Source organism: Branchiostoma belcheri, unplaced genomic scaffold (assembly GCF_001625305.1).
Source record: "Branchiostoma belcheri isolate BF01 breed outbred unplaced genomic scaffold, Haploidv18h27 scaffold53, whole genome shotgun sequence".
NCBI lineage: Eukaryota > Metazoa > Chordata > Leptocardii > Amphioxiformes > Branchiostomatidae > Branchiostoma > Branchiostoma belcheri.
Window position 1 is genome coordinate 1,089,999 of NW_017804165.1, and position 14,585 is coordinate 1,104,583.

The 14,585-nt window shown below is 40.6% G+C and overlaps 1 protein-coding gene across 1 annotated transcript; it reads left to right on the forward strand.

Annotated features, from left to right (window-relative positions):
- The first annotated feature begins 4,751 nt into the window (after positions 1–4,751).
- LOC109480973 (serine/threonine-protein kinase pdik1l-A-like) lies at positions 4,752–11,715 on the forward strand. The gene is made up of 3 exons (XM_019783439.1): positions 4,752–5,845; positions 6,015–6,509; positions 10,088–11,715. Exons 1-3 carry the CDS (start codon positions 5,316–5,318, stop codon positions 10,164–10,166), a joined length of 1,104 nt encoding a protein of 367 aa, XP_019638998.1. The 5' UTR covers positions 4,752–5,315; the 3' UTR covers positions 10,167–11,715.
- Positions 11,716–14,585: the final 2,870 nt, after the last annotated feature.

Genomic DNA, 14,585 nt, shown 5'->3' on the forward strand with positions numbered 1-14,585 from the left:
TCTGATGTGGAACCTACTTCCGAGTTTTAACAGCTGACATTAATGTCACCAGGATAACCAAACACTACTGAAGATCCAGTACATGTATATGTATTTGGTGATACTGTATTAAAGGAAAGAAAGCGCCTTTGGAAAATGAAACTGACATGTCATAATTCATAAACATCATCACATTTTTATATGCACGTTGAACAAAACTGTATTCAGCAAAATAAGAAAATGGGTCAGTAGACTGGTTAAACTGACAGCTAGGATTGAATTTCTCTCCAATGTGCTTATGAACATAATGCCCCACCTATTTAAAGCTCGTCGCCTGGCATACTTTTCTGAAAACATGTGGGGGCAAGCGTGCTAGTACCCGAGGCCACAGTGGGGTCTTTCTTTTCTAGCTTACTGTAAAAATGTTCCGATGATTCTCTTCATCTCAGCAAACCGCTGGTAACAGTCGCCTATTCAAAGGACATTTCATATGTGCAAGAACATTTATATATTGATGTGTGCTTTTTGGCTCTGTTTGATCTTATCTCTTACTTAAATCACAAAGAACGAAATGGCCCAAGTGGCTTTAGTCTGTATTCCTCATCAACTTCAGTGTATATCTATCATCCATCGTCTGGTGGAGAATGGAAGTATAGGACTGAACATTAAACATGAATGAGGTCAGAGCAACCTTGGCGTCGGTCATTGAACTTAACCGCGACCAATCAGAAGCCGAGATTTCTCCGGTATGATCATCAGCCGAAATAGGCCGCATTTACCCCTGCGATATTACAGCTGATCGTGTCGCAATAACCTCAGCTTCTCATTGGTCTATGTGGGTTCAATGACCGACGAAAAGGACCACCAAACATAAGTTTTGTTGTTGCATGTCTAATTCCAGTCAAAGGGGGTTGTTGTGTAAGGTAATATGATATTACAGGTAAACCCATGAAGTAGAAAAGCACGCCTTTCTCCACGTGTCGTCACTAAAAGTAGGTCGTATGGAGATGCGAATAGCTGTGATGTTGCTATCCTATGGTGCTAATATGCACATTTCTGGATGACACATCAAGGGTACAAGTGAAAATGTTACGTTTCATGATCAGCCCACTTTTATTACTCTAGAGCAAAGTGGGGAATTGCTTATACTTATACTATCCGTGAGACTCTCATGACCATATGATCTTAAAAGCCGTGTACAATACGTACGCACAGAAAAAAATGTGACAATTTAATAGAATCCCTTGCTGCTAACCATGTCTTAGTGTTTTGGTCACATATAAAAATCAAAGAGGTTAACTTACTGAGAATGGTTTTGACTTGGTAAAGGAAAATTGTATGGTACATGTATTTGTATTCTTACAACAACGAGGTTCAATGATAAAAACGACTTCAACAATAAATATCATTCAGATGCAGTGTTTGGTTGTCGGTCATTGAACCTAACCGCGACCAATCAGAAGCCGAGATTTCTCCTGTATGATCATTAGCCAAAATACTAGTAGGCCACATTCACATATTACAGCTGATCGTGTCGCAATAAACTCAGCTTCTCATCGATCGATGTGGGTTCAATGACCGACGAAGAAAATACCCGTCGAAAAGGTCCACTAAACGTTGTTGTTGTTGTCAATGCGGGGGGGGGGCCTACATCAATTTCACATCCACATAACCTAGCGGCGACCAATGGGTGACCAGCATTCCGCGCCACGCCCACTTTGCGGTCGATTCCATTCGACAATGGGGTTGAACAGCATCCTTCCGTACGGCGCGGCAGGTAATCGGAGTTGGAAATGTCAGATAAACAATGTAAGAATTGGTGTATTTGGGGTGAAAATAATGCAAGTACCGAAGTTACGGGTTCCTTTCTCAGCACTCGGTATACAGAGTTGAGGCGGCTTCCGTCCTAGATCTCCAGTGCCGAAGGTACGTCAACACTTGGTGTGTCGGCGGCTTCAGCACTGGAAACTCGGAATCGGCAAATCAAACCTTGTCTTTAAAAAGGGTATCGAGATGCTGCCACTCATATTTTCGAGATCATACCGCCGGGGTAACAAAGTTTAATCGGGGCAACAAGGTTATCGGCAGGACAGGACTGCAAGGCCTCTTTTCTTACATTTTCACAGACAAAGACTTGGCCTAAGATACTGTTTTGTACGCCGCGCGGCCGACGTGAGCACCAGAAGCCCAGTGCCGAAATGGTTTAACTCGGCTCGGTAGTTATTTTGCTCCAACTATTCAAAGACACAGAATTTCAGAAAACAATTTACAAATGTATCTTTTGAACAAGTTTAATAAACATCTTTTTCAACCATATCTTGCTAAAGCGCGGGTTGTGGGTGTGGCCGAAATGCTGCCCGCCTATTGGTCCCCGCTAGGCTGGCTTGGATGGGAAATTGAGGTTCCGGGGGGGGGGGTGTTGTGTAAGGTAATATGATACAAAGGCCTGATAATACAGGTAAACCCAAGAGCCAAACAGAGCCCCATGGATTAGAAAAGCACGCTTTACTCCACGTGCCGTCACGAAAAAAGTAGGTCGTATGGAGATGCGAATAGCTGTGATGTTGCTATGGTGCCAATATGCACATCAAGGGTACAAGTGAAAATGTTACAATTCGGCCCACTTTTTTTTACTCTAGAGCAAATTGGGGAATTGCTTATAAAAGCCTTTTACGTTATAATATCCGAGAGACCCTCACGACCATATGAGGATAAAAGAAGGCTTGTTGAAGGAAATTTGGCATTAATATGTGGTAGCGTTGTACAATACGTCCGCACAGAAAACAATTTAATAGAATTCCTCGATGTAAATCATGTCAAATTAACTACTATGTGAAACCAAGGAGGTTAACTTACTAAGAATCATTTTGACTTGGCAAAGAAAAAAAATTGTATGGGATTTGTTTCTTTACAACAAGGAGGTTAAAAAAACAACATCATTCAGATGCAGTGTTTGGTTGTCCTTCTGGCTATTACTAGGAGTCTATATTTCTCCATGTCAGGTCATATCATACATGATGGTGTTCTAACTACTAGTATATCACAATTTTCTTCAAAAGCAGGCAATTTTCACATCACCAAAAATATGGAACATGTCGGTCATTGAACTGAAAAGTGGCCAACCAGGAAGCGAGATGTCTTTAGGCTATCAAAATGTCGCGGCGACCCCGGCTTCTGATTGGCCGCAACTTTATTTGATAGTTCATTGACCTGCGACAAAGTTGCTTGAACTTTTGTTTGGTGTTTGCCACACTAATATCCTAATCACAAAGGTGATTTTGTTGTGTTAAAGATGTTGTTACACAGGTAAAACCCGGACAGTGCCCCATCACACGGTGAAGACGCACACCTGCCAAACGTGCCTTCAAGAAACTAGGTCATGCGGAGATGCTCTGGTGGAGATGTAAATAGCTGGATGTGTGGTGTTGACAACATCATTTGCACAACTGGGAAACTCATCCCTAGGCCTGTTGACCTAGCTAGTTATGGCTATACATTTAACATTAAAGGATTAAAGGGCGAAGAGTAGCAGTCCTTGAGTAGTACGTATACGGTGCCGAGAGTAGAAAATCGTAAGGAAACAATTGAGTAGTCTTACATGTTGGTCCTCCTGTGCCTATATGCGCATTGGGTAGCAAGTTTCTATTTTGGAAACGCTTACTACTACTGAAATATTGATGGTCAGGTTCTCCTCAAAAGCTCGAATTTAAGTTGATCAGTCTCCACCAGACTAATAACGCAGACTGAAAAGTAATAAAATTTAGCCAAGTATGGAAAATGATTTGTCATGGGAGTTTGGCCGCCTCCATCTGCACGCTCAGTTTTTTTTCCAAGCAGAAATGTTACCCTTGGGCGGAATCATTCTCCTGGCCAATCATTCCTATTTTTGCCAATTTTACTTTACATCCTCCCCCAAGAAGACCTGATGTAGGCTGATCGTTAACCCAAGAATATTTCTATTATTACGGGACCGTTACTTTTATAATATATAACAACTGTACGTAGGGTTTGTTATTGTTCCGCTTATCGTAATATCAAAGAGGGGCGTTCATGTCAGAGCCATCTCCTATGGCATTTGTCCCCAAACCAGGCCATTTTACATAACATGTCCTACTTTTTTACAAACCAATTTTCCGGTCCAAACTAGTTAGCTGACTTTGAAAAATGTTGTTTATCTGATAATCAACACCTATTGTGCAATTCCTTTTTCATAACATTTCATTATATCATATGCGTGAAATCGGATATAATGCATAAATCACAGAGTCAAATACAACATGTAATCCTCCGTATTATTGTCTTTTTTGATTTAGTAGTAACGTTAGGGTAGTAGCAGTTGGTCTCCAAAACATTCTGAGGGCGAGGGCTGAAAAATTGGCTAAACGGTAGGGAAATATCTTATGGAGTTGTCAAAGCTATTGGAGTGCAAAGCCGAAGAATTCCTCTGACAAATATTCCCCCTATCCGGCCAATTTCTAAAAACAAATTCAGCCCGCAGCATGGTCTGGTAGAGACTGGAAGCCATTAATCACCATTCGCCCCAAGGGCAAGTTTACACTCGTTTGCCAATATTCGGGCATAAGTCTTCAGCCTATGTCTTCAGACTTTGTCTTTCCATGTTTTACTTCATTCATACTGTGGGAAATGCATTATTTTCTTTTATTATTAGACATTATTTTTGGATTATTATGACGACTTAGCATTTCGATTGTAGGTTTGACCGCTAGTAACCTACCAGACGTTAGGTGTCATAAATTTGCATATCGCGCATGCGTTCTAAGCAATCGAAAGAAAAAAGAGGGTCAACAAGGCAGCACGTCAGACGATCGCAAAGCTCGCGTTTCATTCATTCTCTGGGCGAGGTAAATACCCCCAGACACCGACCGCTTCCCTCAGAAACCACTCAGATGTGTTGGAAGAAGGGGCCTACGTTCCGACTAAGACGACTTGTGCTCACGAAAGGCACTGAAGCCCGCCAGTTCGACAGACAACACCCGAGGCTTAGGACGCTGTTGTTTGAAAACCCTTCCCGACTTGCATTTTAAATAGCTCACATCTGTCGACTGGAAAATATTTTTTTCCGGCAACGTTTTAGCACTTTCGCGGTCGAAATCTACCAGAGTCGTCGCCCAAAGTGGTCTGCTACCGAGTTTTGGAATTCCTTTATTCAAGAAGTTCTTCTAAGTGAAGATATTCGACCGAATTCGGTCGGTTATCACCCGGGGTGAATTTTGATCTCGTCCGGTCCTCCATCTTGGTATTACGACGACCCCGGCCCGAACTGGTTTTTCCGCGCCAAATCAGCTCTGCTTCGCGCGCAGCTCAGGCATGCAATCATGGATCCGGACCTCGAACCATACCAAGTCCTAGACGAGATTGGCTCCGGGAGTTTCGGAGTGGTGTACTCGGCCATCAGCCTGAAGAACAGTAAGCACTATGCCATCAAGAAAATCAAGTGCACAAATCCCGAAAACATCGAGATAGCCCTGCAGGAAATGTGGACGCTGACCCGTCTCACAGACCACCCAAACATAGTCAAGATGATCGAGTGTTACCTGCAGAACGGCGGGATTCACCGTGTCAAACATGGTGAAGATGACTACCTGTGTTTAGTAGAAGTCTGCCTGAAGGGGAAGACATACCACCAACTTCCCTTCTCGAACTCCCACAAACCCTGTGGCAAACAGCTGGGCCCCCACATCCCCCATGGGCAGCTGAATCTGTGGCTAGTGATGGAATACTGTAATGGAGGAACCATGAATGACTATCTATTGGAAAGAGAACCTGATCCAGAGACTAATGCAAGGTTTATGACACAACTTTCGGGGGCAGTATCCTTTCTGCACGACAACAATGTTGTGCACAGGTGGGTATAGATATGAGAAATATCACACTTCAAGTTCATGTTTTACAGGTGCTCTGTCAACTTTGGAAAGTTTCCTGTCATCATTTACTTCCAGAAGTTGTAATATTGTAAAATTACTTGCAGCTGCCTCAAGTTAATATTTTGTCTTTCCTTGTTTTTCATCATGCAGGGACTTGAAACCAGACAATGTGCTAGTGTGCCAACCAAGAAATGGGGATCCACCACATGTGAAAATCGGGGACTTCGGCCTCTCCAAGATATGCAATGCTAGTAACCTTAGCCACAACACGGACATCAACGCTTACCAAATGAACTCTGCATGTGGCTCTGACTACTTCATGGCACCAGAGGTTTTCGAAGGGAGCTACACTGCCAAAGCTGACATTTTTGCTCTGGGGATCATATTCTGTTCCATGATGGAGAGAACTACATGTTACGACAAGGAAAGCAATAAACTGCTGCTGGTCACCTGCATCACCAACGGCAAGGAGAACGTTCCTGTTGGAAAGGCTCTCCAGGACGACCCAAAACTGACATTTGAAGTGTTGAAATGTGGACGGAACAACAGACTGAAGACCCTGGTGCAGTCCATGGTGGCCATTAATCCCGATGAGAGGCCTACTGCAGATGTACTACACAAAAAGCTGCAAGATATCGTCAAAAGGTAAAATATTCCTCATTTCTGTTTATGCCCCTTTGATAGCTTCAACTTTTTTTATACATGTCCAAATTAATCAGACAAATTAAAAAGCAGTAGCTACAGGTGTTTTCAACCCAGATTTCTTGCTGTATATTATGTAGGAATGCTAAGATTGTTCATATTCTCAAGTGATGCCTATACATATGAAGGTAGACATCTGGGGGCCTGTTTTCCAGGGATATTTGCCTAGAGTAGGAAAGGGTGTCCAGAAGAGATTTATAACATGCTAACTAATAAAAACTACTGTGCCAAGTCTGACATGAAGGCCAGCCATTGTTTGACTGGCTAGACATAGAAGTACATGTATTATTGCCTCTTTGTACTGACTCTCGCAACAGTATGATCAATATTTTATGACTTTTACCATTTCATTGGCTTGTTCTGGGTATTAATTTTGTCCCATTGCAATATACAGTATGTTCATCATCCAAGCACATGCAAATTTCTAGGCATGCCCATACATACCAAATATAGCATTGCCATCCCAGTTCATGGAGGTCCTCGTATCTAAATGGTTCATAGTAAGAATGACTGTGTGTGAGTGTCCATAACATATCTTTAGACAAAGTGTTTTGACCATCATTGGCCATCAATCATTACAATGTTTGCTTGTAATGGCCGAGCCAGCATGGCAACAAGACCACAGCTGGATCCTCAAAATAGCCTGTGTCAGCTGTGCTTACTGGAAGGTACCCAGGAGCCTGGAGTGCTTGTTACTCAGCAGATTTCACTGCTATGTCTAGGCTTGTTTTATGAAGCCAGCAAACTACAATTCTATGGTCCAGACAAGATTGATGTGTGGCAGAATGAAGATGTAAAAACATGCTACTTAGTTGGTTTTGTGGGTCATCATGGGTTTAGTAATCAATAAATCAATCGTTCATGTTGCTTGTTCACATAATGCATTCCAGGCAGCACTAGAATGTCCAGAAATGAGCTTTCTTCTGTCCTATTCGGACCTAGTTTGCTTTCTTTTTCTGCTGCTTGCCTGTAAGATTGTGTAGATTGGTGCATAATCAAATTTTTGTACCATATTCTTTTGAGTAAGTATTGTTATAAAACTACATTTATAACTGAAAGAAAAAAATATTCTGTGTATAGTAAACACAGTGATAGTGTGGCCCAATTTCTGTTACTTTAGTAAGTCATCATTCACTCAGAAGGAAACGTTTATTGCCTGAGGCTAGGAAATTTCCAAACTGCAGCGGTCCTCATTGTTTTGATAATTGTTCATGAATAAGCTGACCTTTTTGACTGGTTAGGTAGGACAGAGTCGCTCAACATGTTGTGAGGGACCCGACTTGTTGCATTGTTTTGATGATGTGCTGCAGGCCCCAGGGCTGATACGTTTTGTAATGATAATGTAATGTGTGTATGTTACCTTGCACTCGCAGTAAAGTAATGTTGATAAAATCAGTTAGCTACTAGCTGAAGAAGTGCTACCCACTTGGTGTTACGAAACTGGTAAAATTTTAGAGACATAGAATCTATCCCCTCAACCTGTAATGGTTCTCTGTTACATGTAGTTTTTGTCCTAAATGAATTATGGTGGTCTAGATGCAGATCATCATGTATCACAAGAAAAACTCACAACACTGCAAGAACAGCATATTGGTGCATTGGCTATGGGTTTTGAGTACAGTTCCATCCAGATATGTGATCACTGAAATTATGAAAGCGGATGCAGAATCTTGGAGGGGAGAAGTCTAGTATGACTAGGTAAACTAAAGGTCATGCGGCAGCTACAAGTGCGCCTTTGTTGTTATCGGGCGTTTGAGTCCAGAGTCACTCTTTGTGCTAAAGAGGGGTTTAGCTTGAACAGCTAACTGAATTTGGAGTCAGCCTTGGTTAAAATTTTCCCTGCTGTATAGTTCATTGTGAAGTTGAATGCCACCGTACATGTGCGCAGCCACCTGTCCCATTTTGGCGCTACAACCATACAAGGTAAGATCTGGGTCAGACAGGGGGAACCTGCACAATTGTGCCCTTTGTGGCCAAGTACAAAAGCCTTCCGAAAAGGTGAGGCCCACATGGAACACTGGCCCCTGGCTTCAAAACAAGTTGGACTGTACCATTTTAAGGCGGGGAGAGGAGACACCCAGTATCACGCTCTATTCAAAGTCCAAGAGAGTAGAGTGTTTGTTATGTCAATTAGGTCATAACGGTATTAATATTCAAAAGTGGTTGCTGTTTTAGTTTGACAAAGTTTGCAGGGTGATTTGTGTGTACATATTTACAATGGTATGGTCTCTTGAGGCAAGTGTACCCTAGTATATGCATAATACAAACCAACCAGATCCTGGTTAGACTGGTTTCTACTGGTTTTGGGCAAAATACACTGAAGAGGATGACCCGGAAATTTGTATCTGAACACCTAGACAACTACTAGCCCATCCGATCTGATCTAAATCGAGTATAGGATAGAGGCTCACGCAAGGTGTTACTGTTAGCAGTAACAATTGTCAACAATATATCTGCATTTGTATGATGTAGTAATGAAATGACATCAATTTTTTATTAAAATGCCAGTGGTATACATTGCATATTGAATATGCAGTGTAATATGCCCCTGTATCCAAGTAATCTGGTAGTATTAGTGATGTTTTTAGAAGATCTGGTCAGGTTGTTATCAGGTATGCTATAGGTATGAGTCTGCCATATGACATATTATTGTGATCAGATGGTAAGAACATGATATTGTTGCCTAGATGGTTTAAAGAGACGCTCACCAAACTCCTTGGTGTTCTCATGGTGCTTCTATTTGTTTGGCTGGGCAGTTATATAGGATCGCCCCCATTCCATCAGACATGTTATATACTGGTACTCAAGATCACTGACAAGTCTTGGGCCTTGTCTGGATGCCAAATGTCAGGTGTTGTGGATACAAACATGTTATGACTGGCCACAATACCATATGTTGTGACCCAGTTGTATTTATTGGGCAATTTGTTTAAGTTCAGTCTGACCTGTGGGTCTTCTATTCATGGGCAGAACACACCACTCATGGAGGTCCGCGTGCCATGAAGACAGGCTTTGTGTCTGCCAGTCCCAGTTACATGTTTAACCCATCTTCTGGCCCAGGTACTCAGATCTATTTCTAAGTCATCATGACATCCCTTTGGTTAGGGCAGTCACTGTTAGGTGTTTGTTCCATCCAGATCTATCCAGTTCTACCCTCCACCATCTGGAAGTCAATGTTTTTCTTCGCTTGTCCCAGTTACATGTTTAACCCAAATTCAAGTCCAGTCAGTCTGCAGGCAGGCAGTGTGTTGTCGATCAGATGGAGTGCCTCATGAAACATCAATACCCTCTCCTTGTCCCAGTTACATACATTATCATGTATTATTAGCAAGGTCAACATCGGCTAGGCAGGTCTTCTTTCATGTGGAATGTGAGGCATATTCTCTGTATTATACCGGAATGTTGAGTGGAAAACTTAATTTATCAGGAAAGAATAAATGGAGCATAAGAGCTAATCTTGTGTTGTTGTTTTTTTGCAAAGCTTAACCAGATTTTTGTTTCTTCTTGTCATCCCTGTGCAGGCAGCCTGGATGGACTGTCTGTGTGACATCACAAAGGGTTTCAAAAGGAAAGCGCAAGCGGAGGTTCACTGTGTCCTAACAGCCTCTAGGCTGCCACCGGAATACAACATGTCAGGTGTCAAGAATTCTAAAGTTTTATATGTACTCTATAGGAGATACTTTCTGTTCAGTTGCTGCTCTCAGTTTATATTACCGTTCCAGCGTTCGTTCCTTTTGTAAAAAAAATGGATACATTTCATTTATGTTTACTTTTAGGATTCTCCTTTCATTGCCTTTTCATTGGTCTATACGTGTTAACAAAATACATGATATTTAATGAATATACTTACAAAGTCTTCTCACAACTTGTACAATACCATTGAATGAAATTTTTGTAAGGTATAGACATATATTATGTGGATTTTAGTCAGAATTGACAAGGGGAAAGGAAATGTACTAGCCCTATTTTACCCTCCTTGAAACCATCCAAATGGCCAGGGGTAGACTTACCCCCAATATACGGCATTGTAAAGGATGTACAACAGTTGACAAAACAGATTACACCAAGAATCTATTTTAGTTCTGCATTTACTGATACTTTCACATAAAATGATCAGAAGTCTGATGACGGTTGATAGAATATTATATAAGGAAGGAACTTTTACTAAAATTGAAGAAGTCATACATATTCTGAATGATGTAATTGATCTGACTTGGTCATTATCTGTGAGAATGAAATGTAGCTCTTACAAAAAATAAGCTTATATTTAACGACTTTATTGTTGAATTTCTCACATGTATTCTTGTTGGGAACCCCATATGGACAGATATTCCATGTTAGCACCTTGATGGTCATTAATGTTGATGAGATTGAACTATACGGACTTTCCCGAAGACTTTGGTTACGCTGCTATTACCTATGAAAGCTCTTTGGTGCAATTTGTGAGGACACTTAAAAGTGTGAACAGTACTTAGTGATAGGTTTTGTGCCATACCATTCCAAGTGTTACAAGCAACAATTCAGTTAGGACTCAAAAACTGGTAACTTCTGTTAGTATTATCAGCAGTCAGTTGTGTTAACATCACTGTTGCCTGTTTTATTTCACTTGCCAATGTTCAAATTTGGGTACAACTCGACATGGAGTCAAGATTTTAAGGAGGGAAATGCACAAAACCGTAACAAAGGCTCGTGTATGTGAATTAGTATTGTTTTGTAGACACCTCAGGATGGGAAATATATTATAAGTTCAGGGCTATTATGCTGAATGTTAGAGAAGACATCCTAGTATTGTGAGATTATCAGTAAGCAGTGAAATTATTGTATACTGTATACATGTACTCATTATTTTCAGTTTTGCACATGCACACACTACACTGTAATTGTTCACTTGTCTGAAAACAATGTCTTGACTACTGCCATCTTTGCACTTTTGTATGCAAACATTTGCTGCATTCCATCTTGTAGGAAATTGAAAGTCATTTGAGATATTGAGCTGAGATATTGAAGTACATCAATACCTTTGTTTTAAAGATTTCAGTCCGTGTAAAAATTCATTCGCTGCTACCTGTAGTACATGAACACTGCAAGTCCTCATTCTGTTTCTTTAAAATGTTGTAGAACTGGTGGATGAATAAATTTTTAAAATGTATATGTATTGTTTTGTTTTGTCATTGATGACATTGACTACCCGGACATAAACTCATGGCACTTGAGAAGCTGAAAGAAACGTGTATGCTAATGAAGGGAGGGGCACTACACCAGTTTTGACCCTCCACTGAGTGTAAGGTCAGTCGAACCCTGATAATCACAGTGTTTGTCTGCTTTGTGCGTCACGGTATATTTATGGGTTCACCACACCACGAAGTGGTGTGGTGAAACCATATTGCTTTTTCTGATGTTTCTTCTCCTCCTCCTCCTTCTCCTCCTCCTCCTGCCATATCTTTAAATGGATTCAGCTTCTTCATTTTAGGGCCTAAGGTCCTGAAATTTGGTATGGAGGTACAGTGGGCAAATACCCCTAGGCGTTTTTTAAATTATTGTGATACAGGCTTTTAGAATGGTTTTATTTGAGTTTTTTGGCTGTGTTATAGCAAATGTATTACTGTGTTAGTCTGCCTTGTTTACCACGTTTGGGCATGAGTCATCAGAATGGAATGCAGGGCATCAACCAATAGGCATGCAGCTTTCCTCTATACTTCTTGCTGATTGGCTGTTGGGATTTAACTTGATTAACACCTGCACAGAAGCATTTCCATACTGACAGTATGTCTGTATTCAAGTGTTTTGGTAGGTATTTCAAGCTTTCCTGCTCCAGCATTGGAATGCCGGGCATGGACGTTTTTTTTTATTTTGAAAATCAACAGTTTGCATTATGCAATTAAAAATCCTAACCAATAAAGTAGGGAATAGCTATCCAACTGTTGTTTTAGTTGTATTTTACTTCATATTATAGTTATATCAATGTAAATCATTGTTTTCCCTTGTGTTTCCCATTCTTTCCCTGCCATGTCGTAAAATGTGGTGAACCCATCGCTGTATTTGCTCCAAAGCAAATATTGGCCTTTCTAGTTTAAAGGGCATTTCAATCAAAGTTCACTGGGTGGTATTCAACAAGAAAGGGCAGTTGAAGGATCAATACATTTGTGGGATGAATAAAATAATAAAATAAATGTAGTCCTACCCCCCTCAGATTTATTAGTATAAAACAGTGCTGCTGCAATCTTTACACTTGTGATGTACTAACTGCAGACGGGGTCTGACCTGTAAGGTTTGTTGTGGATGGCAGACAACTGCATAGGTGCACTTTGAACCCAAGTCATCCTTACCTCTCCTACTAGTTAATCATGTTGCAATGTGAGAGGAATGCAGAAAATCAACCATAGCAGGCCTAAGCCAACAACAGCACTACCTAAGTAATGCTTTTTGGCACTCATAAGATTTAATACACTAGACTTTAACAACAACAGGACCAGGATGTATGCATTGTGTATGTAATCTGATATGAAGTCTTAATGGCATAGCTATGAAAATGAAAATTTCCTGTCTGGGCAGGGTAATGTCACAGTTGTGCAGTAGACCATTGACCCTGTGTATGTTTGTAAACCATTTTTGTTGCTCTGGAACTGGTAATGGCAATGAAATAAGTAGGAGAGGAGGAAGACAGTAGTTTGGCTTTGGCTGCTCACTAGCCAATGGGATCAGACACTTTTCCAGTAACTTCAGAACAATTTTCTTTCTTTGCTTTCTCGTTCCCTAGGACATAGCACAGAAGCTATATTCTCTAAAGCTTGGGATGTTATAAGAGTAGCTTGCCTTTCTTATGTAGCCACCCGAATAATAACAACGAAGTTGACCCTGGCATTGCTGGCAACACTCTAGGCGTGTGTGCATTGTGCCAACAAGGTCAATGCACCTTGTGTATTGTCTTCTCAAAACAACTGCAGCAGTGTTCTCCAGTAGGTTGTAAACTTCTTTTTATCTCGGCCGCCTGCAGCGGCCGAGATATTGTGCTCCAAAATATGTACGTTGGATGGTTGGATGGATAAATCTTGATTTCGACCGTGAAAAAAAAACCCAATGAAACCAATTACTCTGCATGTATACTTTACTTTGTGGTGTCGACCTACCGGATGATAGTGTCGTTATTCTGATACAACGAAGTTGCTAAAAAAGAGGAAATGATGTTTACCACAAAACCATTGTTTTATATCATAGTATGCATTTAATGTTCTAGAATTTCGCTAATAGCTGCTGTAATTGGACCAATAAATCAATGACATAAATTATGTACATTAACCTTCCATATTTGCTTAAGTCGCAAGATGTCGCTTTTGATTTGGTGAATAAATCACTGTGACGCAAGTAAATATTCACTTGAAATGAGAAATTACCGCCCAACAAAACGGACCATTAGATTCCCAGTGCTGTATTACTCTTTTGTTCTTGTGGTCAACTTGTTTTCTTTGCTTGAATCGCGTAAAAGACCAAGGAAAATACAATGAAATCGGCAATCGCCGAGCCGCGCCCCCGATCTGCCGCCGCCATCTTGGATTTTTTTTGGAAAGCTGCAATTTGGCCCAAACCGCTAGAGGGGGCGAATTAAAATGTTTAATATATTCGGTCTGAGGTTTTAGTAGCTCTAGCAGTAGAGGAGAAGTTTGATAATGCATAGAACGGATAAAATAGAATAAAATTAAATGAAATAAAATAAAACAGAAATAAAAAATAAAATAGAAAAATAAATAAAAAATAAATAAAAATAAAAAAATAAAATAAAATGAAAATTATTGTAGTGGTTACATATACTTAACGTTGTATTGTATTTAGCAATGATCATTTTTCACTAATTCCATTGAAGCAAATGATAATGGAAGCCAACTTATTACCCTGTTTGGTGTTACAGGTATGAACATACTAGGTAATACATTCTTTCCTCTCTAGCAGTTACACAAATCTATGTGGACATCCTCCAAGAACACAAAACTACATGGCCAGCGGCCGAGATAAACTTTTTCAAAA

Bases quoted from the DNA above. Each gene is read 5' to 3' on its own strand.
- LOC109480973 (XM_019783439.1), top strand. From the start codon at position 5,316: ATGGATCCGGACCTCGAACCATACCAAGTCCTAGACGAGATTGGCTCC. The intron at 5,846-6,014 runs GTGGGTATAGAT...TTCATCATGCAG, and splicing joins GACAACAATGTTGTGCACAG to GGACTTGAAACCAGACAATG. The intron at 6,510-10,087 runs GTAAAATATTCC...ATCCCTGTGCAG, and splicing joins CTGCAAGATATCGTCAAAAG to GCAGCCTGGATGGACTGTCT.